General features: G+C 42.1%; 1 protein-coding gene across 13 annotated transcripts in view; it reads left to right on the top strand.

Moving 5' to 3' along the window:
* The window catches only part of DLG2 (discs large MAGUK scaffold protein 2), a 1,468,504-nt gene extending 1,441,091 nt beyond the window's left edge, over positions 1-27,413 (top strand). For 8 of the 13 annotated variants that reach the window (XM_073336088.2, XM_073336081.2, XM_073336158.2 and 5 more), the window contains 7 exons: positions 3,762-3,803; positions 12,764-12,814; positions 14,690-14,791; positions 15,823-15,995; positions 18,401-18,510; positions 22,900-22,991; positions 25,272-27,413. In XM_073336088.2, the coding sequence (XP_073192189.1) occupies positions 3,762-3,803; positions 12,764-12,814; positions 14,690-14,791; positions 15,823-15,995; positions 18,401-18,510; positions 22,900-22,991; positions 25,272-25,378 (677 nt within the window). In that variant the 3' untranslated portion in view covers positions 25,379-27,413. The remainder of the gene's footprint in view (positions 1-3,761; positions 3,804-12,763; positions 12,815-14,689; positions 14,792-15,822; positions 15,996-18,400; positions 18,511-22,899; positions 22,992-25,271) is intronic. The other 5 variants (XM_073336097.2, XM_073336168.2, XM_073336128.2 and 2 more) reach the window with 1 other exon arrangement.
* Positions 27,414-27,882: the final 469 nt, after the last annotated feature.

Here is a 27,882-nt window from a genome sequence, read left to right as displayed (position 1 = left end):
GTGTTTGTTACTTTGCCAGATTGTAGATTAGTAGGTTGCTGTTAATGGAAGAAACTATTTGCAGGCGAGGAAAGACATAACCTTCTCCATAACTAATTTTAGATCTGTGTCACCATTAGCGACCAATCCTTTGTCACTACACTTGAGCAATTTCTTTTTCTGGTATGCAGTGATCCTACCTCAGGAATTGGTATTATAGAGAATGCAGCATTTTGCCAGATGATTCTTCAAAAATAATTTGTTTCCTGTAATTTATTTCTAGAGAAATTGCATAGAATGAAATAAATTATTTGCAGCTGAATTCCATGTACTTAACTACATTAGTATGCTGTATCCAGCCCTGAATAAGTCCAGCATAATAATACTACTTACATATGAATTGGCTGTTTTCTTCCTTCAATGCTTATTCTTTTTCTTAAGACACTGATTAATTGAGGCATAATGTATGTGAATGTTACATTGCATCACCTACTGTTCTGTATGTGATTTTGGTCACAAAAATGCACGTTCATGCACACATTTTAAGAGATTATTAAATGCCTGGGGTTTTTTAATTGACATGTTAAGTCATATAATGGTTGGCTTTCCTTTTTAAAGGTGAAAACTTAATCTCTTGAACAGCAGAGGGAGAGTTATACAATGCTAGTTTTCTGGATGATGTGCAGAATTTTGATTTTGCCGTGACTGAATAGCTTACGGAAAGCATGATAGCAATGCATGTAGCACCTTCTCTGCATTGCATAAAATGAACCAGGGTCCATCTGATTAGATAAAGCCCTACTGAATACCTCTGCCCGGAAAAAGAAAGGTCTCCCTAATATACCATTTTATTGTGCTTGCAAACTATTTGCTAACTTCCTCCATTGTTAATACTGAAGCTAGTTTTCAACTATCAGCACAATTCTAGATCCCTGCAGCCCCACCCCGATAGTACATGTATCATGTATATTAAACCAACACATCATTTTTAATGGCACACAGCCTTATGAGAGGCTGTAGATTATTGGTTAGTAGAGGCCTTCGTGATTCTGTATAAAACATCAATCTGATACCACATGTGTTAACAACAACAAGTGCTACTATTACTACGAGTCTGTAAGTATAGGTTTTAAAGAGATATCATCAGGATAAATTTTGCTCCAAATGTAAAAATGAACCTTTTACTAAACCCTAAAACCAATGTTTTCCATGATTGTTTTTAATTATCATTCCTTCCCCACCCCACCCCCATTTCTGCAGTGCCACTCAACACATGGACAGCTGTGCATATTTGGAGGAGGGCATGGTACGCTGGGGGTGGGCAGGGGAGAGGCAGGGTGCTCTCTGTGGTATTGTCGCTTGACAGGCCCATGGGGAAACAACCTTGGCCATAAATGCTGATTCTGCTGTTGCTCTCTCTCTCTCTCTCTCTGGGGAGTATTAACTTCTGTGAGTTGCCTCCCTTTAGTGGGAGGGTATGAGCCAGCTGCAAGTGGGCAGGCAGTAACAGTGTGAGTTTAGATAGGAGCCCAAGGAATATTGTGGAGGAGCGAGGTCTTTCCATGCCTCACCTCTGAATGGATGCCCCAGTCTGAGGATCCCAGGACAGTTGCCAGCGATGCCCCCTGCCCACTGATTTTCAGTACCCCAATCCCATTCATACATGATGGGGTAGGAGCTCAGACTGCAGAGTCTTCCTTTGGCCTCCTTGTGGCTCTATCCACAGCAAGGCATGGTTTATGTTGTGGTGGATGCTGGCTACATACAGCACCTGCTTTTCATTTGAGGAGCATATTGGCGTAAGACATTATTTTGCTGAAGCACATTCTGTTTGTCCTGGAACTAGATTTTTACATCCAATCACATCTAATTATGAGACTATGATTGGTCTGATATGCATCTTGCTCAGTGAATATCTTTCCTGTAAAAGCCAACAGCTGCCCAGACCTGTCCATCAACAATGCAAAATTCAGAAATATTTGACAGCTCCTAACAGTCTTTACCAGTAATTTTTTTGTGCTCTGGAGACTTTGCCAAGGACACGTACAGCTGATGATGATGCTTGGAAAAAGTGGCCCAAGGCCACATGTTCATTAGTTTAACAATATAAACTCCAGAGGAAGAGCAGGCCATGCAGCTGTATAGACATCATGGCCCAAATGTTCAAAAATGGTCTCTCCTTCTGGGTGGCTCAGTTTTTTGGTGCCCAACTGTAGACACACATAGGACTTTGCATCTAACACACCAGTTGAATTAAGTCAATACATCTCTTCAACTGGGCACCAAAAATGAAGCCACCCAAAATTAGTGACTACAGATCATTATGCCAATTGTACCCTCTATGTCTGCTAGGAGCTGGCATCCTTTAAAAAGAGGAAACCAACCTTAATGGTGTTGTCAAATTGAGGATGAAATTGAGTCCCCCAGAGGGGCCTATATTAACTTTTTACCAATTTTGGGGTGGGGACTCATCTCTGTCTCCTATCCCTCCACCCCAGTAAATGAGCATTATGGAACAAAAACCATAAACTATGACCAGGATCTTTTAGATGCATCTGGGAGGGCTGTGGGCCAGCTGCAAGTGGAGAAGCAGTTCCAGTTGGCTGCCATCTTCTATGTTCTGATCAAAGATTTTCCCCGCCATGTTTGAATGTCTGAACTCATGACCAAAAGACTAACCCCATCTGACCTTAGAGGCCCTGGATGTCCATAGACAACCCAAGTTCCCACATATGATGAGCTTGTCCAAAGTTCTTCATGCCCTTATTGAGTTCCAGTGATACCTGCCCAGAGCTACCTGGTTGGTGGGCTCACTCCAAAAGCACAAAGGAAAAAAACATTAGTCCTGCCAACTGCCCCTTCATAAACCACCCCTCTCAGTCCCACTCCTAACCCTTCCAAACACAGTTTCCTTCCCCTTGGTCCAGGCAGGCAAGATATTTCTGGAAGACAGTGTTGAGGTCCCCAGGGGGAGTGGGTATTGTTATGGGGTTTCTTACACTTTTCTCTGAAGGAGCCAGTACTGGAGACAGGATACTGGACTAGTTGAACCGCAGTTCAGCATCCTGATGGTAACTCCTATGTTCCTATGGCTGCATCCAGGCTGCTTCTGACAAAGATCCTCCCTCCCTCCCCCAGCCCAAATCTTGAGGGCATTAATCTTGGTAACTGCCAGTACTGTCTGAAAAAGGTTCTGACAAGCCCTGTTATTTTCATAACTGGTATTCTTGCTTTATGGTGTGCGTTACATAAATAAAAATAAAACATATGGTAAAACCCATTGATTGGCAAACCCTGACTAAGATACCTTGCACAATGACTAATGATCGGCACAAAGGGTGGAAGAAGAGCTCTAACTGTAATGAGAACGGTTCCTATGCATTAATTGTACACATTATTCATAATTAATAATAATCTGCCGAAACACCCAGGTCTTTGCATAATTAGCCTATAAGTCTTGGGAAGTATGAATGGACTGCCATGTATTTCGGCATAGAGATGTTTGGGATGTCACTGCCCCTTTATACAATTCATCAAGGAGGAGACATGCCACTGCCAGAGACATTACTAGCCACAGGTGTGTAGCCCCCTTCTTGTTATACCAAGAGATAAAGCTTTCATCTTCCTGGTATGAGTTATCTGGGCTTTTCAGATGGAGCTGCTGCACTGATTTTACTTCCACTCTGGACACTCACCTTTGCATGAATGTGGCAGATCTTTTAAGTTCTAGCTGCTTTGCGGTGCTTGGTTATATTCTTTAATTTGCTGTACTGTTCTTGCAGAACATGTTTCCTCTAATGCCAGCGATAGCGAAAGTAGCTACAGTAAGTTATTGCTTTCGTTTGGGGCTCTTTACGTTGCATTGCTTGTTTTGTTTTGTTTTTCTCTCCTTGCTGCTCTTTTTAACTTCAAAAAAAGAAGATTATTATTGGAGCAAATGGCTTGAAATGCAAATTTCTAACCATATTTCGGGAACGAAACTGTAAAAAGAGAAACGGTATCCCTTATGCAGCTAATGAGCATGAGTTTTGTTAATTTGAACGCTTTCTAGGAAATGAAACCAAACTGACTTTGGGAAGGTTTACGAAAATTTAGATTTCTTGGGTACTATTGGGTAAAGTCTCAGCAGGGATGGCTCAGCATAATCATGGCATTTCTTGATGCCTCTTTTAAAAGGAAAACTACTCCACAAGAGCCAAATTCACAAAAGCCCGGCCTCCCTTGTGCACTTGCAATTTGCACTAGCAGCTGAGTGGCAAAGAAAGGAGTCAAGGTGCAAGTTCTCTGCCAGGGTGCCAATCTCTTAAGTGCAGACTGCACCTTCAGAAAAGTAGGGTGGGCCTTAGGCCTTTGGAAACTTTACCCCGAATCTCAAACATTCCTTACAAATTGAGGCCACGATCATGCAATTTGAGCCACAGAGATGGACCGCTACGGGCATGGAGTCCATTTGCATGAATCAGATTGCAGGATCAAGACCTTAATGGGGATTGTTTGCATCAATTAATGATATTGAAATATTCAGGTATTAATGATACTGAAATGTATTAATGACACTTAACATTGCCTGAATATTTCAAACATTTTTCAAAAAGTGGTGAGAAAAGCACAAAATGAGTAATTAAAATGTGACACGATTGTCTGTATGAGAAAAGGTAACCAAAAAAACTAGGTTACTCTCCAAATATCAATCTGTTTATTTGACTGCATCAAGCTGTTTGCTTAGCGTATGCAGTTGTTCACCAGTCACAGAGCACTTGTCTTGGGTTAAGTACCTGTATGCATTAAGGTTACCATTGGTTTCAAACCACACAGTTACTTGTCTTGATATAGTGTGTAGCAGGCAGTTACTGTTAATAAACATTGCTTTGTTTCAGCAAAGTAGATTTTTTTACTCCATTCAGAAATGAAAGACTAGTTTTTATTTTCCTGTAGTGAAAATGATTCCCTGGAAAGCAATTGCCAGAGCTACAAGAAAATTGTCGGCACATTGAAACTGCAGAAGATCTCCTTTAAATCCAGCTTAATATTTGCTGTGTCCTCTGTTGGGGAAGGATTGATGGTCTTGTGATCAAGGCACAAGGCTGGGAGTCAAGAGGCCCAGCTTCTTTTCCATCTTCTGTCCCAGACTTTCTGTATAACCTTGGGCAAGTTCGTTAAGGCTAAATTTTCCATGATTTGCATGGGTGCAAATACCCATTCATGTGCTTATTCCAGAGTGCAAGTGAGAGAGTACATGGGGCTTCCAGATGGGTGGCTGAACAGGTTGAGTGTGTATGTACAGAAAGTAGATGTGGCTTCAGGGGCTGGCGCACAAAATCTATTTCCAAAATTGCCTCATGGGCCAGGGTAACTAGCTCACTTGATGTGGGTTATGTAGCTGCTTGTCATAAGTGCAGGTTTAGGGGTGAAAGAGAGGGGCAGGCAGGGTGTGGGATGGTTAATGGGGAGAAGGAGGCAGGAGCCATGCAGGTGTTCTCTGCAAAGTTACAATTCCCCTCTGTCCTGGGTGAGGTGGGTAGGACCCATCTTGCCCTGAAGGTATCCAAACTGCATAGTGTTGGCTGGGGCCACCCCAGATAACAGGGGGTTCAGGGCTGGTCTTCCCACAACTGTGGTGACAAGGGGAGTGTTCTCAGCCCTCTGTGGGATCGGCTTTGCTATCAAGCAGTAGATGAAGCAATCCTGCCAAGAGAAATGGGCTGTGCCCATAGGGCCAATTTGCACATGCTAATAATTCACTAACATCTGCAGCTGGGTACATGGCCACGCAGCCCTGGGTGGCCAGCAGCTTTGACACCCAAACTTTGGAAATGACCCACACAGATGGTCACACTGGCGGGTCTGCTGCAGCCTGACTGGCATACAAATGCTAAATGGCAAGGGCAAACCAACATAGCACACTCCCATGGAGACTTTCTTCTGGGTCTCATTCAGTCTATTCCTACCTGGCTCTCAAGTCCCTCCACTAACACCAAAAGTTTCTTCCTTCCCCACTCCTCAGCTGCCTTCAGCAAACACCCTCTGAGTAAATTATGGCTACTGAGACACAGACTAACCACAAGCAGGCGCGGGGAGGGGCACATACAGGACACAGTGCCAATGACTCACTGCCCACATCATTGAGGCAGGGTGGCCAGAGACAAATATAGCCTTTCACGGGAACTTTAGTGGTGTTATTTCACTCTGTGCTTCTGACCTCATGTGCTGGTGCACAGAAGCCTGCCCCAAGTGTCTTTTGTTGTGCAGTGGGAAGTAGTCATCAGATTCAGGTGGAAGGAGCCCTAATTTCCCACCATCCAGCAGCCAAATGAGGCCAATCCCCAAAATGGCACAGATGCAGAACACAACTGGGAAACATTTAAAATAGAGATAAATGGGGGTTTCTCGGACACTGCAAAAAGCCAAATCTACTTGTTGCTAAATAATAACTGTGCATAAGGTACCAGTGACCGTGATATCTACATGTTCCTTGAAGGGACTGCCTGGTTGTCCAGGGCCAGGGCTCCTAGTGCATACAAATGCTTATCTTCCTCTGATTTGAAATGCTCTCCTGTAGTTTAGCCATGAGATTCCTATGCAGCCCAGGCTTGCCATGGCCTCAGATGTAGTTGACACAGTCTCTTCACAGCTCCAAGGCTTCCAGAGCAACCATCAGTCTGAAGAACTCCAGTTCAGATTTAACCAGACACCCTCAGGACACACCGTAGAGCAGCTCATATGCAGAGGCTCTAGAACCTTCAACACTGGTAGGAGGCAGAGGACCATCCCTTATGGCACAGATTACCTGGAATGAGGGTAATCTATCAGGCCATTGCCACTCTTGCTCTTTAGCAGCAGCCCTTCCCCTTCTTCGATACCAAATCCAGTTACCTTAAATTGCCAAGTCAAGCTGTCCTCTAGTCAAGGGCCCAAACCATAGAAAAGCATAAGAAATCCGGGAAAATATCCATTTGGGGTGATTTGGGGAGCCCAATTTATAATACCATAAGGGGCCTGATTTTCAGAAGGCTGGGACTCATGAGGAGAAACGAAGGAGGGTATAGAGGAGAAATAGGAGTCTGCTGGGGATAAAGAAGAAATCTAGATGCCATTTGAAAGCAAAATGACAGAGGGTAGAATTTTCAAAGGCATCTGAGTGAGTGAGATCTCATAGAAGATCCAGGGGGTTGGCTCTTCATTCACACAGGCACGTCTGAAAATGTTACCTATGGTCTAAACTATGAAATGTTCAGTCCTACCGGCACACTCCTCCCTGCCTACTACGTTTTTTTTAAATGAAAAGAAAAAACTAGAAGCTGGCTGAGGGGAAAAGCAAATTCCCAGTGGACAAAAGGTCTCCCACAATGAATAATTCTGTTCTTGCCACTGGAGTCTGGATACTTGGGGGACACAGCCCCATCACTAGAACTTTGCTTGAGCTGCATTTGGAGCCAACTCTGTTGTAAACAAGCTCCTCACCAGGACTGCCATTGTGGGTTAGATGGGGAATCTGAGAAGCCAAATGTTTGTATGATCAGACAGGATGTGCAAGTTACTTCACTAATATGCAGTGAGATAAGTGCTGACATGCCAACTTGTCTGGCTTTACGTTGCCAGCTGGTAAAATGAAACTGCTAAGGGGGGTGGGAAGCAGAGCTGAAAACTGTAAATATATGGGGAGCACATAGAAAATTGCTGGAGAGCGCAATGGCGCTGCATTGCTGTTTGTGTTGCAAATGTTGTAGCACACCCATTCCCTACTGTTATCCAATCGAATGAAACAGAAAGGGGGAGGTCTACCCCACCACATTCTACCTTCCAGACACAATCAGCCTGTCACACGCTGTATAGAAAACTGAGAGATTAAGGAAACTGTGATATTTAGAAAAAGAAGTGAGTGGCAAGTGCATGGGGGAGGAGTGGAGTTCCTGCAAGATTTTCACATTTTTCCCCATCAGACAAGACAAATCATCTCCGCAATCTGAGTCATGCTGTTCTGCATTTTTCTAGTAGGATTCTGGCTATTGCGTAACATTTTTCTTACTTTTTCTTCTAATGAGGAGTAATCAGTGAAAAGACACTGTTCATGGCTAGTGTTCAAAACCTTTTATTACTTGGTCACTCTTAAAACCCATTCCAAATCATCTATGCAATTGTGAAAGTTTGGCAATGAAGTCGTCTTAATGGTGTCCAGGCGGTACCCTTTAGTGTGATTAATAGAGGCAGTCAAAAATGATATTTGTTTCTGTGGAAAATTGGAATACCAAAATATTTTAGTTTTCAGCAAAAGTATTTAATTTGTGAGTGTTTGGTTTTTCTGACAACAAAATTGAAATTTTCTATGGAAAGCAGGAGCATTTCACACACAAAGTCATGTAAGCAAAAACCCAATTTTCTGTCAGAAAACAGCATGAAACAGAAAATTTTTGACCAGCCTTGCAATTACCTTGGTCCATAGAGAGAATATTATTAACTCTTTTGCAAAAGGTTATATAACATAACTGGAACTCTAATAAAAAGGTGTGAGGACCAATTGTCCTCAGTTACTTACTAGTCCCATTGATTTAACATTTGAGAGTAGAATTGGGTCCATTTTACAAAATAGAAGTCAACCTCTGAGCAGTAATATGGCATTTAAAGACCTGGTCTAGAAGCAAGTTATTACTGTAATTAGTATCCATCAAGCTATTTTTGAATTATCTAATCAAACACAATTTCAAAGTTTCACGTGTGTTTTAGGAGCCCTATGACTCGATTTTTTCAAACCAAGTTTAGAGGAGCTCATTGCAGATGTAGACTAATCTCTTTTTGTTTTCCAAAAGAAGAATTTAAAATGGCTATGAATTTTAATACCTCTTTTATACACAATTCGATAAAGGTTTTTACAGCAGCCACCAGAAATTGCACATGCTTTTACTAAATCTATTTAGCCTAATTGCATAATTTCACTAATCAACTAAGTAGGCAATACTTGACTAAAACTTGGGGAGGGAGGAAGAAAAAGAAAAATTCATGCACATGAGGAAGATCATTAAGGACCATAGTTTACCCTCTGTATGTAACCAAGGCCATAATTAAAATTTTGAGCCTTCTATAGGTAGAAAAAGGTTAAAGTATTTTTGTTCTGTTTGGTTATCAGGTGAGCCTAGCTGTTAAGGATTACCCCACTCAGACTGATACCTACCCACACAGAGGGCCACTATAATGTTATCCCCAGCACAGTTTGCTTTGTCCTGCTATTGAAGTTTGTTAATAAATATCACCATGAACTGCACCACATGTGTAATAGTCACAGATTATTTGTAAATCTTACATTAATTCTCAAATAGCTGTGGATATCTCAAAATGGATCATGTTTTATCCCTAAGCCCAACTTTTTTGTAACTGCCGCGATAGAAAAATGTCATAATCTAAATACAAGCATTGTACTATTATGTAAATACAGACACCATGGAAGGGATTTTTGGTTGGAGGTGGATAGTGCCTACCTGAAGCAGACTGTATAAATAAAACAAAACTATGAATTAAGAGGCTATAATGGGTTTCTGCAGATACCATAAACCATGTGAGTATAACTCAAGTAATTTGTATAGTTACTAAAATGGACCCGATCAAGATAACTGGCCCTCCCCCATTTTTGGATCTAGTTTGGAACCAAATCTCCAGGGACAGGTTCAAAAATTAGAAAGGGTGCAAATGATAGGTTCCAGTTTTGGCCCATCTCTGTGTTTTCTGCAGGTGTAGTAATAAAATGATAAGTAAAGGGACCCCACTACTGTCAATCCAGCACTTTTTATGAACTGTGTTTTTTAAGCTAAATTATATTTGTAATTCTCTGCTTAATACTGCTTAATTATTATTTAATGGACACAATCTGCCTTCTTGTTACTAGATTCCCTTTATAGCTCTCCCATGCACAGTCCATTAAACCAGTGGTTGTGGTTTTCATTCTGTGACTGCAAGTTATAACAGAAAAATGTTTTGGTGACCCACCTGCCATTTGCCCATAAACAAAGGGCAGGTGGTGGCAATTCCCTGAAATCTATTCGTGTCCTCCTTGGGGGTTGCAACATCCAGGTCTATTCTTCACTTATTTTTTATTCTTAATGGATGAAATTCACCCCAGTGCACACCTTAGTAGAAATCTCCTATAGAATGTAAGTGATCGAAACAATAGGGTTCTTGAGAAATTTAATTGGATTCTATGACAATTAGTTTAACAGAGAATGAGATCCTTTCTGTTGATTTTTATTTAAACCATCCTCTAGAATTCTATAGCAGGGATATAATTTTGTCTTAATGTATAAGGGATGGTTCTGAAAACCTACAGAAAGGTTGTCATTTTCTATTAAATTATTTAAGACTGTTCCATAAGACTAGGGCCAGCAAAAGATGCCATGCCGTTAATGTGGGTGATGTGGCTTAGTTAAATGGTAAAGAAAGCCCTCTGCCCTACTGAATTTCACTCAGTGTATCACATCTGAAAGCCATTGCAAGTTTATAGTGTTTCCATTATTGATTCATTCCATAGCTCTTTGTTATGTTAAATACTTTAAAGACAAATTCAGAGTCCCTTAGTACTGATTGATTATGTATTATCACAAGCTACCATCTGGTTACAATCGAAGTGCACATCCGTCCTTGAAGAACTACAAGATTAATGTGATATTTTGCCCCCCCACCCAACTTTTAAGGAATTTAATTCTCATGTAATGTGCCTGCTGTGGGGTCAACTTCCCAACTGACATGCCCAGTGGCCTTCAGCCCTGATCTTGAGGAACCTATCTCTGGCCCCAGTTCAGGAAGGCGCCATGCTGAAGGCACCTGGGTAGTCCTATTGACTTCAAAGGGACTGCTCAGATGCCCAAGTACCTTCCTGAGTCAATGGATGAAATCCTGGCTCCACTGAATTCAAGATGAATTTTGCCGTTAACTTGAGTTTGGCCAGAATGTCACATCAGGGGTCACTATGAGACGATAGGGTTGTTTTTCTCCAGAGCCCACTCCATCCTCTGCTGATACCACCACCAAGGTTGACAGTAGCAGTTTTATGATGCGTACACATGGCTGCTAGTCCCTGGATGAAATGGACAATAAAACCTGCAGCTGCTTATTTTCGTTGGTTATAATTCGATACCCAAAATGAACATTAGGCTGTAGCGGAGCTTAGGGTCTAGAGACACCTCAGAGACTTTAAAAAACCGAGTGTCAAAATGGGTTTGTTTTTTTCCTAAAATTCTCCTTGTCACAGGCACAAGCTTGCCTGTATTTGTTGATGCAACATAATGGAAGGCAATGCAGGCCCCCTTGAGTGCAGGCAGATGAAATGAAGGCATGCCTCTTCGGTTAAATCAATAGTTCTTTTCAAATCCATGATTAGCCCATTTCTAAACTGGTCTCTGAATTGTTTTATGAAACTAAATCCCTGTTAGATCAGGAAGTGAATGCTGTGTCATAGCTAGGCAATAAACCAATTGAAAAATCATCATTTAAACTCCCCCAGCCCAAACTATGCCTCTCAGCCTGCCAAGGCCCAAACGTAGATAGAATGTATGACAAAGACCCAAAATGAGAGGGAAACACAAATTATGCATGCAGGAAATTGACGTAGTCATGGGATTCCTTTGGCTAGTGTAACTACCTCTCTCTATAATCTCAGTTTCGTATTTCTGATTTACACAATTTTCCACCGTAAAAGTGAGGCGGGTACTAAATTTGTGGAGAGTAGTGGTAACTTTGGGACTAAAATGAAGTTTGCCTCAAATTTAAGCACATGTTTCACGGCTTTGCTGGACTGGGGCCATGGAGAGGAAAAGGTGGGACTGTGCCTGGCACTTAGAGATTCAGGGGTTTTCTGTCCCCTCTTGAGAGGAAGGGCGCAGCAGTTAGGGTGCCAGCCTGCGTAGTCTGAGTCCCAGCCTCTAGTCCACAGACTTTTTATGTGACGTTGGTCACGTCACTTGGCCATTCTGTGCCTCTGTTCCCCAGCTGTTAAGTGGAGATGACAGCAGTGCCCTATCTCACAGGAAGGTGTGTGAGGAGGGCAAGGTGCTCAGATGCTATGGTAATAGGGGAGGTCATAGAAATACCTCAGCTAGATAGATACAGGGCCAAGTATAATCTGGCCCTGAATGTATGGGGATTGCACATAATCAGGAGTGATTGTGCCAAAATGCGAACTGTCCCTAGTGATGACACCACATGTTAGCCTAACCAGCCACAGTTTGGTTTGTGTGACCAAATCTAGTTGTAATGACCCAAATATATCAACACGAGGGGAGAGATTTTTGTGCTGCTTCTCTGCGAGGTGCAACATAAAACGCTCCGCCCAGCAGGAGAGGGGGCTCAGATGGCTATCAGCCAGTTTTGTGCTCTCCTATTGTGGGCTGATGTGGCCTTCCAGTAAATTAGCAAGACCTGGAGCATACCCTGCAGCAGCATAAAAGGACTATAACAAAGGGGCAAATTCTTCCAGTGGGATTTAAGGAGGCTTTGTAATAAGCTGCCATGCAACAAATTATCTGTTGACTTCCTGCCCTAGTCCCATGAACAGCCATTGCTAATGAATCTATAAAAGAAGCTTCATTGTCACATCTACAACCCGGTTGTATATTGACTAGTTAAGCAAATGCTGAGAAAAGCTGCTGTGAAATTGCAAGGGACTTTGGAAGGGTTCAGGTTACAGCAATGCAGGAGAGGAATACTGACTCTTATCTGACTTCTGTATGGAGCAATTCATAAATCTTTAATATGTGACGTGCTGCTTGTCAGCTTTCATTTATTTTCTTTTTTCTCTTATCAGGGGGACTGGAAGACTGCATCCTATCCTATGAACCTGTCACACGACAGGAAAGTAAGTTTCATCTGCCGTTTTGTTATTGCTGTTATTATTTATCATGCCAAGGGGCCAGCTGAGAACTGGGCCCTGTTGGGCTAGGCTCTGTTCGAACACAGAATAAGAGACCGTCCTTGCCCCAAAGAGCGTACGCATCTAAATAAACAAGCCAGACAGAGTGTAGGGAAAGGGATACAACAGGCAAACAGTGAACAATGCAGTGGCAGCAGATGTCATGTTGGTGCTTGGCTTCTTTCTTAAATCCTTTTGGTGAGATTTTTTGGGAGGGGATTAGCTAGAGGGAAAGATAAAGTAGAGGGGAAGGGGCTGGTGACCATGAGTCAGAAGGCAGGAGGGGCTGGAGCAAACACCTAGTCACCACAGCGGGGAGACCATTCAGAGTACAGACTACAGGAAGCAAACAGATGCCCTCATTGGTGTCCTTCAGTCCCTGTTTCAGCTGCTTTTTGCAGCCTCTCTGCTGGCTTCTGTCTCCAGCTAGCTCCTCTCTGCAGTTTCTTTTCCAAAGTCTACATGGCCTACTTTTGACACAACAAATGGAAGGTGGGGCAACAACCCAATGGGGCCTAGGGCTTAGTCTCCCCACCTTCCATTTGTTGTGTCAACAGCAGGTCATGTATTCTGGCCCCAGGGCTGGTGGGTGGCGTCCACTAATAAATATATTTAGCCTATGTCTACATTACAAATTACTTTGGTATAATTTACATTGCTTAGGGGTGTGAATAATCCATACCCCGGAGCGACGTAAATTACACCGACCTAAAGTGCCAGTGTGGACAGGCTATGTCAGCAGGAGAGCTTCTCCCTTCGATATAGCTACTGCCTCTCATGGAGGCAGGAGTTACTAATCTGACGGGAAAGCGCTGTCCCGTTGGCTTTGGGCATCTTCACCAGAAGCACTACGGCGGCACCGATGCAGCTATGGTTATTGAATATGATATTGAGTGTTTGTGCATTTTCTCAGCTTCACCACAAAGCTGAGAGTGTTGTTTCCCTCACAGTGTAAGCCTCTACCCATGGCAGGTTATCCTGCACAATGCCAGTCTGTAGGTACTCTGCTGTGATTATAAAACCATAGGGCTAAAGCCTTGTCTGTATGGTACATCTGCACTGCACACACCTTATGGTGACATGTCAAGAACATACGCTGCACACCCCCTAGCACAGGTATAAATAGTAGTGGGAACAATGAGGCACTGCTTAAGTGAGTAAAGACCTGCCTGATCCCTCTACATTGCTATTTGTAGCAGTGTACTGTTCTGCTGACTCCCTGCTACAGGGAACGGCTCTGGCAGCTCCACACTGCTGGAGATTTTCCCAGATGCCTTCCCCCTGCCAGGGCCTTTCACTGCCAGGAGTAGCTACACACCACGGTGTGGACGCAGCCCGCTTTTCGCTGCAGTGTGTAGCTACTCATACCCTACATGCTGCTGCCAGTGCAGAGAAGGCCTAATATGGGTGCAACCCCTGTTGATTTCACTGGGATTGTGTGTAACTGACAGGAGAATTTAGCCCTCAGTCTCCTTCCCATTTCTCATGACATGGTTCATCTGATAGCATCTATGAGCCACCTTGTCAAAGATAGTCATTATGTACCATCAGGCTATGAGTAGAGCAGGCCATTGGCTGCAAAGGTGCGCTCCATCTGGGAGCTCTGAAATAGGACCTGTGTACAAAACAGCGCCTCTCTCATGTGGAACAAAATTAAATTTATTCCTGTAAATGAGCATCTAAAAATCTTCTAAAACTTCACTCCACACCTATGAGCTATAAATCAGTTTTGGTGAGCCTGTGTAAATATTTGATGTTACTGTCAGAATAAAGAAAAGTTAGAGTCTTCATCTGAATATCACTTTCCTTTCTGTTGCTCAGTTAATTACACCAGACCCGTTATTATTTTGGGTCCTATGAAGGATCGGCTCAATGATGATTTGATATCTGAATTCCCTGATAAGTTTGGATCATGTGTACCACGTAAGTACTCTTTTCTGCCTACTCCTGAATTCTGTAACAGTTCGTAGGTTCTTTGATGTCAAGCACACAATGCAAAAGCAGCGTCGATATTTATTTTATGTGATCGTATTTCTCAAAAGCAATTTTTAAAATCTGCAATTGAGATGTAAAACTCCTAGCCAAGGTCCAGCTGAGATGCAGTGTTTCATAGAAGCTGTGCAGGAAATGGAATTTCTGTCCCATGGGAAATTTCACATTTCTAGGGGAGGGAATTGTTCCAAATGGGGAAACAAAAAGTCAGAAATGCAGAATTTCCCACAGAACACCAATGTTTGTAAAAATCCATTTTGGAAGACCCCAAATTGAAATTTCCAGCCACCTCACCTGTCAGGGAGCCAGGCAGCCCCCCTGCCCACAGAGCCGGAGATCTGAGCAGCCTGCCCAAGAGCAGCCCAGGAAGATATGGAGCCAGGTAGCTCACTCACCAGGCAAGCAAGCCAGACAGGGAACCAGCTGCTAGCTCCTTGGTAGTCCAGAGAGATGGAGAGCCAAGCACTTTATCTGCCCACCCACTAGGGTGGCCCAGGAAGTCAGCTAGAGGGGGAGCCAGTCACCCATGGAGCCTGGGATTCCTGGCTTTGTGCCTGGTGGGAGCCTGGACTCTCTCCCCCTCCCCACCCCCCGCCAGGTGAGATGCTAAGAACCCTGGAAGCTCTGGGAGCCAGCTCATGCAGGCTCCCAGGGAGCATGGGAGCCCAGGGAGCTCTGGCTCCTAAGCTCCCCACCCATTAGAAAGCATATTGGATGCATTTCCTAGTCATTCAGCCTGTCTCTCTGACCTCACTCTCCCCTAGGACTTGGGTCTTTTCGTGGGCTAAGGGGGACATTTTTATGGGAGTCCTTTGTTGAAATACTGGCAGCACTTATGAGCTGCTCCTGCTTACACCAGATCTGAATTTGGCCAGGAATGGTCTCTGTTAAGTAGTGTATTTTTTGGTGAGAAAAGTGCCTACAAAAATCCTAATTTTCCCGTGTTTTGTTGGTCTGCGCAGACACCACAAGACCGAAGCGTGACTATGAAGTGGATGGGAGGGATTATCACTTTGTCACTTCGAGGGAACAGATGGAAAAGGATATCCAGGAGCACAAATTTATAGAAGCTGGGCAGTACAATGATAATTTATATGGGACTAGTGTGCAGTCTGTGAGATTCGTAGCAGAACGGGTAGGTTGCATCCATGTTTACTGCACTTGCAACACAGCCTGTTTTGTCCACTGCAGCCTTTCAGGCAGCTGTAAATATACAAAATATCTTCAAAATAGTGTCCTCAAAATTATGGATATTTAAGGCTGCAAACAAGTTGTGGGGTTCTTTTTGTTCTGTTAAAAGTTGCGGCCGTGGGTTTGCTGAAGTTGTGGTCGCACCAAAACTGCAGCTCCGCCCCCTCCCAAGCCCCCGAATTTCCCAGGAGAGAGTTGCCATTGCAGCCAGGAGCAGGCAGAAGTGCCTGGAGCAGGCACCCCTCCCCCCCTTCCTCCCCCCCACTGGCAGCAGCAGCCACAGCACAGGCTCTTCCTCCCCCTGCATTGCAGCTCCCTACTGGGCCAGGCTGCTGGGGCCCCATGTCAGCAGGAGGGCAGCTGGGCTGCCACTGCAAGCCAGGTTGCTCCCCATCTCAGTGGGGAGCGGGGCATGCGCCGCTGCAGAGAGACGGTCCCTGCCCCCAGCGGCAGCATCCAAGGGCTGAAATTTGCAGCAACTATAAATTGCAGTATCTGCTACAAGTTGCTCTTACGGCATTAAAATCCATGATTTTCTTGCAGCTTTATGGGTATTAGAATCGCTCTGAAAATAAAGAGCCTAGCCATGAAGGGGGCCCAGCCAGCTAGGACTGGGTTTGACAGAATGGAGGGGAAACGTAATGAGAAAGAGGGAAAATTAAGCTAGAAATGTAATGAAAAGATTGACTGGGGATTATAAACCTAAACTTGCCCCCACTGAAGTCCGTTGCAAGACTCTCATTGGTCTAGGGTCTGCTCTGACTTTTACACTGATGTAAGTCCATGGTAGTCAATATAATTACTCTGGATTTACACCAGTGCATGACCATGAGTAGATTTGCCCCCAGTGTGGTAATACTGAGAGTTAGGTTGAAGTTAAGAGCAGGGAGCATATTTTTCTCTTGTCCAGGGTCCAACAGTACATGGGTTATTTCATGGCAGGGATAATAGTAAATAAACGTTATTTATTTTAAACTTCCTCCCTTTTTACCTCTTTGGGAGAAGACCAGCTAGCTCCATCCCATCTCTTCAAAGGCCAAACTATTCGATACCATCAGGATACTCTCTCCTTTTGTTTTAAATGTGCAAAGTTTCTTCTCAATAAACTCAGAGTTAAGCTAAGATGGAAAGGGGCGGTTTTTGTTCTCCTAAAGATACACTAGACCATTTCCAGTATGTAGTGAAGGGTATGCATGTACCAGTGCTCTTGACCCAAGGTGTCATTCTTCTCTGCAAAGTCATCCCTTTCACTTTAACTTCTAGATGCAACAGGAATATAATTCAATTCAGGCTAAATGCCCATGAGTACTATTTGAATGCCTACCGTGCCCAAAGTATGCTAAGTAACTCACAACATCTGGAGGTGTGGAATTTCTCTGCACTGGTCTTTAATCCCAGGAGCACTGCCTTTGGGCAGCATTCAAACCAGACAGTATGGCTGGAGTTCTTTCTGTTCCAGATGTGGTACCACGCATCCAAGAACATAACATCATCATAGCAATATGGATAGCAAAACACCCTTCCTACCTTTCAGTCAGCATACATCTCCATTATATTTTTCTGACCTTGGAAAAAGGATGTGATTTAAGCACAAGATTAGGTGCCTGGGACTCTTGAGTTCTAATCCCATCTCCGAGGCAAGCTCCCTCTGTGGCCCTGGCCAAGTCATTTAACCTCTGTGTCTCAGTTTCTCTACCTGTAAAGTGAGAATAATACACACCTACCTCATATAGTAGTGTCCAGATTATTTAAATAGTTCATCTTGTAAAGCAGTTGAAGATGAAAAGTGTTTTATAAATGATGAGTATTACAACAATACATAACACAAAATGTGTCATGAACATTAATAATTGTAGCCTTACAGATACCCCTGTGAGGTAGGTAAGTATTATTAGCCCCATTATACAGATATAAAAATGAGGCACAAAGAGGTTAAGGGACTTTCCCAAGGTCACACAGGAAGTCTGTGTCAGAGCCAGGAGCTGACCGCAGATCTCCTGATGTCCTGCTCTGGATCTCAAGTACAAGGGCATGCTGTTACTCTTAGGAACAATATTTGCTGATGTCCACATAAAATCCCCCCTTCCACCTTTAAGTTCATCCTGTTTGATCTTCCAAAACTGATAAAGTTGTCTTCCACATCTTCAATTTATTTCTTTTGCTGGCATCAAAGCAAAAGAAATATTGTGGAAGTAAACAGCCGAGTAAGTGCCCTGGAGTCTAGCCTTCTCTTGGTGAGTTAGTAATGTTTGTTTTCTGGAACACTGCATTTTAGGCTTCCTTCCTTTCTTTTGGTTGACTTGCAATAAACGCTGCAGAAATAAACACATCCTCATCTGTTTCCAACAGGGCAAGCATTGTATACTTGATGTATCAGGAAATGCTATTAAACGGTTACAAGCTGCACAACTCTATCCCATTGCTATCTTCATTAAGCCTAAATCATTGGAGCCACTAATGTAAGTATATAATCCTCCAGGCTAGTTTTGGACTCCTGTCTCAGCAGGCACAGCAAAGGTCTCAAGCCAGCATTTTGCCTGTTCTCCAAAGTCAGGAAAACCAAACAAATCAAAGGAAATCTGGAATACTAAAGAATTTATTTTCATTTACACAATAAATAACCAGTCAGCATTACCTAGTGGTTTGAGAATGGAAGTCAGACAACCTATATCCTGTGTCCACTCATCGTTTGATTTTTGGGGAAGTGACTTAGATGCTCTGGGTTTTCCACGTCTGTAAAATGTTTTCATTATTTATTTAGCATTGACACTGTGTCTGGTGCTGTACAATATGCAGAAATAAAGATGGCCCCATGTCTGATAAGCATATAGTGTACAGAAAAGACACATACAAGATTCAACACAATTAGAATAGGAGAGATAGAGATAATGTAAAGGTTTGATTTGTTTGGTATAAGAATACCTACGCAGCATAAGAAGAGCTCAAAGGAGGAAGAGCACTATATACATGCGAAGTGTTGTGATTGTTATCCTATTATTAAACAGAAGTAATACTAAGTTTTGGTCTGCATAAATCCTGTCGAGTTAGTGGCAGTTTCTTTAAGGATATGTATCAAAAATATAGGTAGGCTATTTTTTACTTTCATTAGAGTAAAAAAAGCTTTCAGCCAAATCTCATCAGTGCAGACAGTACTACAGGGACAAACAATGTGAAATCCATTATTTTTTGCTTCTGGAATAAGAGGCTTTTATAGATCTTTGAATGTCTTATTTTAGAAATGCTCTGCAGAAGGAGCTTTTAACTAGAACATCAAGATTTTGTAGGACAAACAACAACTAGGGTCCTTGTAGCATGGTTTATATTAGTATGTTATGCAAACAGAATAAGACTAAAAAATTCTTGAAAAGAAAAGGAAATATATAGAAATCAGACACTCCAAAACATTTAAACGTACAAATTCCATGCTTTCCCCTGCAGCCAATACATTGGAAGTCATCTCTTTAATATGTGTCTTCCTAAGGAATCGTCACCAATAGTTAGTTTCCAATATGAATAAAAACCTCTTAACACAGTTAATGCAATTCTTTCTGAGGCCAATGTCAAGAGGATAATGGCACAACACTGAGCTGCTTGCCCAGGAAAGTTACCCACATCACTGAACTGTACTGTAGTGAAAGTAGTGAACTGTACTGAACTGTACTGTAGTGAAAGGAGTAGGTCTCAGGCTTTTTACAAGGGGGCAGGAAAGTTAAGGCGAATCAGCTAGAGGTGTGAAGTCAATGTGCAGGAGTTAAAATGCAGGGTTAAACCTTCCAAGCAGATGTTCTCACTCTGGAGTAAAGTGGGCTTAGTCCTCCAAAGGAGACTGCATTAGAGGGAACTAAAACCACTTTACTCCTGAATGAGAGCAGCCATGTGGGGGTTTAACGTGCTTTAACTTCAGTTGATTTACCATAACTTTCCTGAGTGTTGCCATGTAGACGTGGCCTTAGTAATCTAAGGTTTCTAGTGACAGGTAATACAGCTAAGGGCTTGTCTACATACAAACTGTACCACTTTAACTATTCCAGCATAGTTACATCAATACACACACACACCATTAGTGCAGATGCAGTTACACAGGTATAAAAGTGCCATATTCCAGTACAGGAAGGGAAATAAGCGAGAACCTTCATACCAATATTATTGTGTCCACATTATTAATTATACAGGTATAATGATTTCAGTAAAGAACTACATCCATAGCCAAAATAGTTATACCAGTACAATAAACTCTGCATAGACCCCCCCCCAGGCATAAGATTTAACTACGCTTAACCAATACTCCCTGTCACGCAAACATGTTCAACGTCAATATAATAACCAAACAAACCACACCCGACAAAAATTTGCCAACTAGACCAAACACAAAGACAAAAACCATAGAGATGACTTGTCACTGAAACGATTAATTAAAACTGAAGGGCCCAATTCTCATTTACCCTGAGGCTCCTTTACATCACTCTGGCAATATCTAAAAAGATCTTAAAGTGAGTATAAATTAAGGCCCCTTTACACTGCTAGTACAGTAACAAGGCCTCAGCATGCCCGAGAGTCCAGCCTGAAGACTTTTCGGTCGATCGCAACCCTTTCACTGAACGGTAATGTTCCCGGCTTAGTACGATGAGTCAGACTTACGTATACTAATTCCAAACCTGTTCATATAACCCATAAACGACTGACGTATGTTTTCAAATAAACCTTCCCTATCCTGTACTCGAAAATCTACCCCCTGGAGTGATGGAGCCGGAGTACTATATTTTACAGAGAAGTTGCTACAAACATTGTGTAATTGATGAAGCAGCATTAATGGGGTTACACATTCAGTTATACAAACAGCCAACTTTAGAGACATTTATAGAAATACATTTTCGTAGCTTTAACTACCCATGATATATATACAGCATTTTTCAGCAGGCAGATTGCTGTCCCTGATGAAAGAAACTAAGGGGTAGGTCAACTGTAACAAATACATGCTGTCATGCACTCACAGGCATAAGATTTTATGCATCATCATGCACATAATTTCCTACATGCATCAAATGTCATGCCATATACAGTCCATTACCACATTTTCATGTGGTTTCAGTGCAGAACATTAAATGAGATTCATGTGAAATACAGGATGCTTCCTTTTATAATGTGGTGTGAGCTTGTTTCCCTATGTTGCCTTGACAAAGTTCCCTGCTCTTCTGAAAAATAAGTAACCATGTTATAGAAAAGGTAAAGCAAACTAGGTCTGTATTTTATTGTTAAGACTTTGGACATCTTCTGGTGTACACAAAGTACTAAATCAACGTGAACATTGTTCTTTCTGAGCCACAATACACAGTATTAACAGCTGTACATGTACAGAAAATTATATCTCTTACAGTAATTAAGTGGTGAGCTCCATCAAATGGTAAAACTAGTGCAATACAAGAATGTTACTGGTATCCAGTACATTTATGGTCTACATTTTACAATACAAATGTTATGACAGAAGCTACTCCTTTAACTAGAAAAATCAGGAACAGAAAATACTACCAATGCGGAACATCATCAAGCTACCTTTTCTCTTGGAAATGTCAAGTTTTCGAGGCTGGCTGTGATTTTGACTGTCTGCTTCAACTCACGTTAACAGAGGGAGGATTGCATTACATTTCCTTGGGTTTTGTTTTTGAAGAGGTGGGGAGGAAAGAAATTGGCGGGACTTAGTACCAGATGGTCCTTAGCCTTCGCATGAGTGGGCTGTGGGAGAAGAGGGAAGGTGTGGGGGCCAGGAAAAAGAGTAATCCCTGCATATTCAGAGGCACACAGGGGTGCGAATCAGGCTGGCAATCTTAGGGAGGGATTGCATCTTCCAGAGGCAAAATCCTTTGCCAAGCCCCGGTAGGATGGTGCATCTCCACACTGCACCCAAAGGACAGCTGTGCCTCAGTGGCACAATATAAATGTTACCAGTCAGGCCTTTACAGGTAATACCTGCTATCTGGGGGCTAGAGATATTTCTGTTAAGCTGCTACATTTTCATGGCTGTATCTTCACCATGGAGAAAGGGAGAATCATTTGCGGGAGAGTCTATAAATCCAGAGATGTCTGGGGTTTCCCTTGTTTGTCCCTATGATTTTTCTCTTATTCCTGAAGTTAAGATATCTGTGTCTGCCTAAGAAATATAGACACGCTCTCCTTCTCATTCACTAAAGCGTAAGCGTGCACACATGGACAGTGGAACCTACTGAAAGTGAACTCCACTCGATGATGTTCTGTCTATTGGAAAATAAAATGAAATTTCCAAAATTAATATGCAAACTGAAATTCCAGTTACAGCAAAATGAGTGGTGGTGTGAGTTCAACTGTAAGAAGGTCCCTGTACATATAACAGATGTACAATAATTCAGTGGGAGTTTTGCACAGGAGCCACACCCATTGTAATCTTAGGCTCCACAAAGCCTACACCCTATTCTAGCACTCTAAAAGCCTCCCATGGCATTAAGGGACAGCCCCTCTTCAGCAGTCTCTCCTGTACGGCTATTGCTGCCCCTGGCCTCTCTGTGCTCCCAGCATGCATTAGGATAAGACATGGTCACCCCTCTCTTGCATCTCCATGCAGTCTAACTGCAGAAGGTTAAGCTTTCTTTGATGCATACATTGTGAGGCCTGAAGGAACCATGACAATCATCTAGTCAGACCTCCTGCACAACATGAGCCAAAGAATTCCACCCCGTAATTCTTGTCTCAAGACCAATAATTTCTGGTTGAATTACAGCTTACCTTTTAGAAAGACTTTCAATCTTTTTGTAATTCAGATTCAATAAAGGGCTGATTTGTTAATTACTTTGAACTAATATTGAAAAATATATTTCTAGGGAAATGAACAAACGTCTTACAGAGGAACAAGCCAAGAAAACCTACGAGCGAGCACTTAAATTAGAACAAGAATTTGGAGAATATTTTACAGGTATGAAGTCACTTCAAAACACCTGTCCCCAAGGGTTCAATCCATGACCACAAGTCAGCTCTGTCTCTAGCTTGAAAGAATGAGTGCCACAATAAAGGCCCAATATTGAGCATTATCAGTTCCCATTGAAGTCAATGGGAAAACAGCACTGCCCCATATCAATGAATATGTATGAAGTGAATTATGTGCCTCTTGAAGTCAGTGACAAAACTCCTACTGACTTCAGTGATGCATGACGGGACCTGATTGTCCCAATCCTGTTCCCCTTAAAGTCAGCAGGAATTCTGCGATTCACTTAGCAGGTCCTCGCATTGGGTACTTGCATTGATCCGCACAGAATTTTACCCTGCTGGACTTCTGCATTTGTCTTTACCATTGTGAACAATATATTGACCTCAAAAGGATTTTTAAAGAGCAAATCATTTGTAAATAATTTTGCAGCTCTACCATGGAATAATGAAAAGCAGGTGATAGGTCAGTGCTTTCAGACTCAGTTGCCTTAAAGTTAGGACCTAAATCCATATTCAGGCAGCTAAATACAAGAGAACTGATTTTCAGTGGTGCAGAGACCACACAACTCCATTAACTGCAGTGGGAGCCGAGCCCGGCACTTTTGAAATTCATTTCCCAAGAGGATCATTTTCTCCCTTTGGCAAATGATCTATCTCTTCACTATATAAAATATGAAATAATACAAGACCAGACTCGCTGTTGGCAAAAGCAGATGCAGCTTCACTAAAGTGGTACCCACTTATACATGACATGAACATGGCCCAAAGTCTAATCTTTGTGGGGAAAATAAAATAATCTCATTTCACTGTAACCATTGCCAGAACTACACAACTGAAGTGTTATAACTGGGAGCTAGTTTGCCAATACTAGATGAAATCCTGGCCAAGTCAATGGGAGTTATGCCATTGACTGAAATGGGGCCAGGATTTTACCCAATGTGCGCTGTGGTTTATGTATAGCCTAGTAGCATTGCAATGTATGCAGTTAAACTGAGCACAAAAAATGCCAGACCTAGAACTTCAGAAAGCACATTTCATTCAAGAAGCAACCTTTCAAAACATAGTGTTGTGTGTGCTGAAATTAAAACACAAAACACCTCTTTCTGGCAATAGAGGAAGCATGTTCCTTTGTGTCAAGGTTTGAAGGGTTAAATATAAATACATCTAGACTGTTTTTTGGGCTACAACAAAACACTGGCAATAGAGAGGTGTTCTTGAAAACGGGTCGGTGTATGGACCCTAGGTAACTAATTCGTTACAGACAAAGCAAAGGGACATTTGTATTTTTATAGTCTAAAGATAGCTAAACACTACAAAACTATGTTCTGTATGTCTTGTAGGAACTGAACGTAGAGCTGCACAAAATATTATGAAGAAATAGCAGATTGCAGTGAATAAAGGGTTGAAGTTTTCACACAAAAATTACAAAAAGCTCATGCCATCTTTGTACCAGCTCTAATTGAACATATTTGCACAAAAAGTATCTCCAGCTGCCCTTTGCACAGTTTCTATCTGGTTAGTTATGTTCTGAAGAGCCACTCTACTAATTTGCTAATGTTTTAATTTTCCCCAGATATAGGAAAGGTTTAGTGAACACATATAATGGTGACCTACATTTCAGTTCAGCTTTTGCCTTATCCCTGGGGTCACCAACAAAATCTTACAGCAGTAAAAATCTTTACATTAGTGAAAGGTGTGGGCTAATTCCATGGCCCCCATGAGGGTACAATCTGCTAGGATGAAGTTATGGCCACAGAAGCTGGGGTCCCAGGTTTCTTGGAAAAGTGGGCAGCGACTAGTTCAGGAAGGGTGGGCCACAACCAGGTCAGTCAGAAGATGGACCGTGTATCCCTGCTACAGCCTCCACTGGCAGGGCTCCTAAGGAGTCCGTTTGCAAGATGCAAAGCTTGACTTCCCACAACAGAAATCCCACACCCTGCCCTCCTTTGGAAGTGACTTCTTATTGGGATGCAGGTTTTCAGGCTAGCACAACAAGGTGCCATGTTTATTTCCCTGCCACAGCAAAGGTGAGCCCAGGCTAATGCTCTTACAATAAGCAATGGCACTGGATCTCTGTTTTGGTGGATCACCATTGTATTGGACTCATTTGGGATCTTCAGGGTGCATGGCTTTCCCTACACTGCACAGTTCATGTGCATTATTATTATTTCTTCCAGTTTTATCAACTTCTAGGTTAATATTGAAACTGTGCTGGCAGCTGCTGCTGTAGACTGTACCAATTAAAAAATGAATTGTTTTCATATTGCAGCTATTGTCCAAGGAGAAAGCTTAGAAGAAATATATAATCAATGCAAACTTGTAATTGAAGAACAATCTGGGCCTTTCATCTGGATTCCTTCAAAGGAAAAGTTATAAATTAGCCACTGCACCTCTGATTATGACGGAAGAATATTTAGAAGAAAACAACACTATGCTATTTTGAGGCTTTCCTGTTTTTGTTGCATTTATGTTCTTGCAGTCAATGTGAAATTTTATGAATGTACAACACAAAGTGTTTGAAGCCATGAAGGACAGTGATGGGTCAAAAGGGTAGGAACAAAAAGACTTTTTACCATACAAAGCAAATCTCATGTGTGCGCAAAGCACCTGTTGTAGGTATAAACTTTTGACATGGGGACCCTCTGTCAAAGGGAGCTAGCCACTACTGCACCCACATGGACATCATGAGCGATTTCAGTGGCTGAGCTCAGTGTGTTGATCGGTTTAAAGAGAAGTTTCCCAGCTCTTAGACCTCGTGTAGGGCTTGAGCCTGCAAGGGCTGAACACTTGACCCCGGTTCATACACCTGTGGGTAGTCCCATTAATGTCAATGGGACTAAGCATGTGCTTAAGTGTTTTGGTGGATCAGGGCTACGTGCACCTTGCTGGATTGAGCCCATAGAACCTGTTCCAACTCCTATTGAAGTCAATGGAAAGATTCCCATTGAAGTTGGATTGGGTGCTAAGCTTGTCATTGCACATCAGTAGTTGGTACACCTTGACTTTGGTAACTATGCACATGTTTTGATTTCCAAAACCAAGTCAAGCATTTCTTTTTCCTCTCTGGACACACCATTATATCAGGAAATAACCCCCAGTAGTTTATTTCAATGGAATTTGGTGTTGGGAAGAGAACAGAAGCATTTCACATCACACATATACCCACTCACATGTGTAAGGATTCACAGTACCTAAACTGAAAAGGAGGGATACAACTGGGAAAAGCTTTAAAATTTTGGATTATCTGTTTTACCATTTATACTGATAGAAGGCACTTAATGATGGAATAATTTATAAAAATTAAAATATATTGATGTATAGAAACTAATTTCTATAGGTGAAAAATGTTTTGTGAGATATTTTGTAAAGATTAATTAATTGAAAGATTAAATATTTGCACCCTGGTCTGGCTGTAAAATGTAAAGAGGACCTTCAAGTTGCACTATCCCTTTTTGCAACAAATTATCTAATAACATTAACAAACCCTATAATTTCTTAAATTTTAGATGGCAATTTGCTTTTTTTTTCTCAACTTAATCCTTCTCTTTCCTTTTATTTAATCATGATCAATTCCTGTGGAAAGAACTCAAATTGACTACCCTACAGGGTTTTGTTGTTCTTGTTGTTGTTGTTTTGGAAATACTAGGATGATGCATCTTTAAATTGAAACAGATGATTTTTCAGAGGCAAAATGTCAGTGACTTGAATGCAGTATATTATTTTCTCTCTTGAAGGGTGCCGTAATCTTCATTGGAAAACATTTTATAATCATTCCTTATGCTGTAAGTGAAATCCAGAAGCATTTAGTCCTTTTTGCCGGCAGGCCACTGACTAACTTGTGTCATCATTTCATTTCACAGTCAACAGGTGTTTTCACCAGACTGAGGCAATGGACATTTGTGGGGAATTTGGGGAAAATCTGTGGAATTTCAGCTTGGGGTATATGGGCAGGGGTGAGAAGTTCTTGCTTGCTGTTTCACTTGGCCCTTATTTCATATACTGATACAGATTTCGCTGTACCACATCTGGAGGATAGTTACAAATAGATGAACTGCCTTTGCTGCTGCTGCTGGACCACATTTTATAGAGAACCTACAAAATACTGCAGGAGTCCAACACATTTTAGCTGGTGGCTACTTCGATCCTAATGTGTAATGACATTTTAAGGGCAAACATTTCAGTTACCCAAGTTACCAATAGAATATTCAGTTACTTGTCTATCCAAAACTTTCAGCCTTGTGTCTCTATGCTGTCCTGATATGACAGGTACATGCAGCCACTCTCAGTAAATAGGCTGATTCGCTGGATGTTTATAAAACAGCCATCAGCAGTGACAGGGTTTGCAATATGGGTCCTGTAGCGTTCATTAGGCCTCATGGTTAACACTGTATTAAAATGGATGTGAGAAGTTCATGCTTCCTCTATTGTTATTTTTTTTCCTGCCTGGCCAGCACAGATTCAAAGACAGAATACCCGTAGAGTTTCTAAACTATCTCCATCACCAGAAGGGCTAGACATTAAAAAAAAAAAAAGCTTAGATTCTGGATAATTATGCAGAAATCCACAGGAAAGTCCTAGATCCTTGGAAGTTTTGATATTTCCATGCTGACAAAGTACTGTTGTCTCAGGTTGGGCCCGAGCCCACCTGAACTGATAACCAAGTATCCCAAAGCAGGAACTCCATTCTAATTTTCAACTCTGTTTTTAAGCAACCACATCTGCTTCTTTGTTTCTTAGTTCAGCATGCGACCTTTTAAGATATTATCCTATTAGTAAATGTTCTGTTTTGTCATGTGCTGTGCTTTACAGTGAACAGTAACACTATGGCTGAGTACAATCAATTTTTCCATCAGTCTTTGGTTACTGTAGTACATTATTTA

This window comes from Lepidochelys kempii, chromosome 1 (genome assembly GCF_965140285.1).
Source record: "Lepidochelys kempii isolate rLepKem1 chromosome 1, rLepKem1.hap1, whole genome shotgun sequence".
Taxonomy (NCBI): Eukaryota; Metazoa; Chordata; order Testudines; family Cheloniidae; genus Lepidochelys; species Lepidochelys kempii.
Note: the sequence above shows the minus strand (reverse complement) of the source record. Positions and strands in the feature narration are given on the sequence as shown.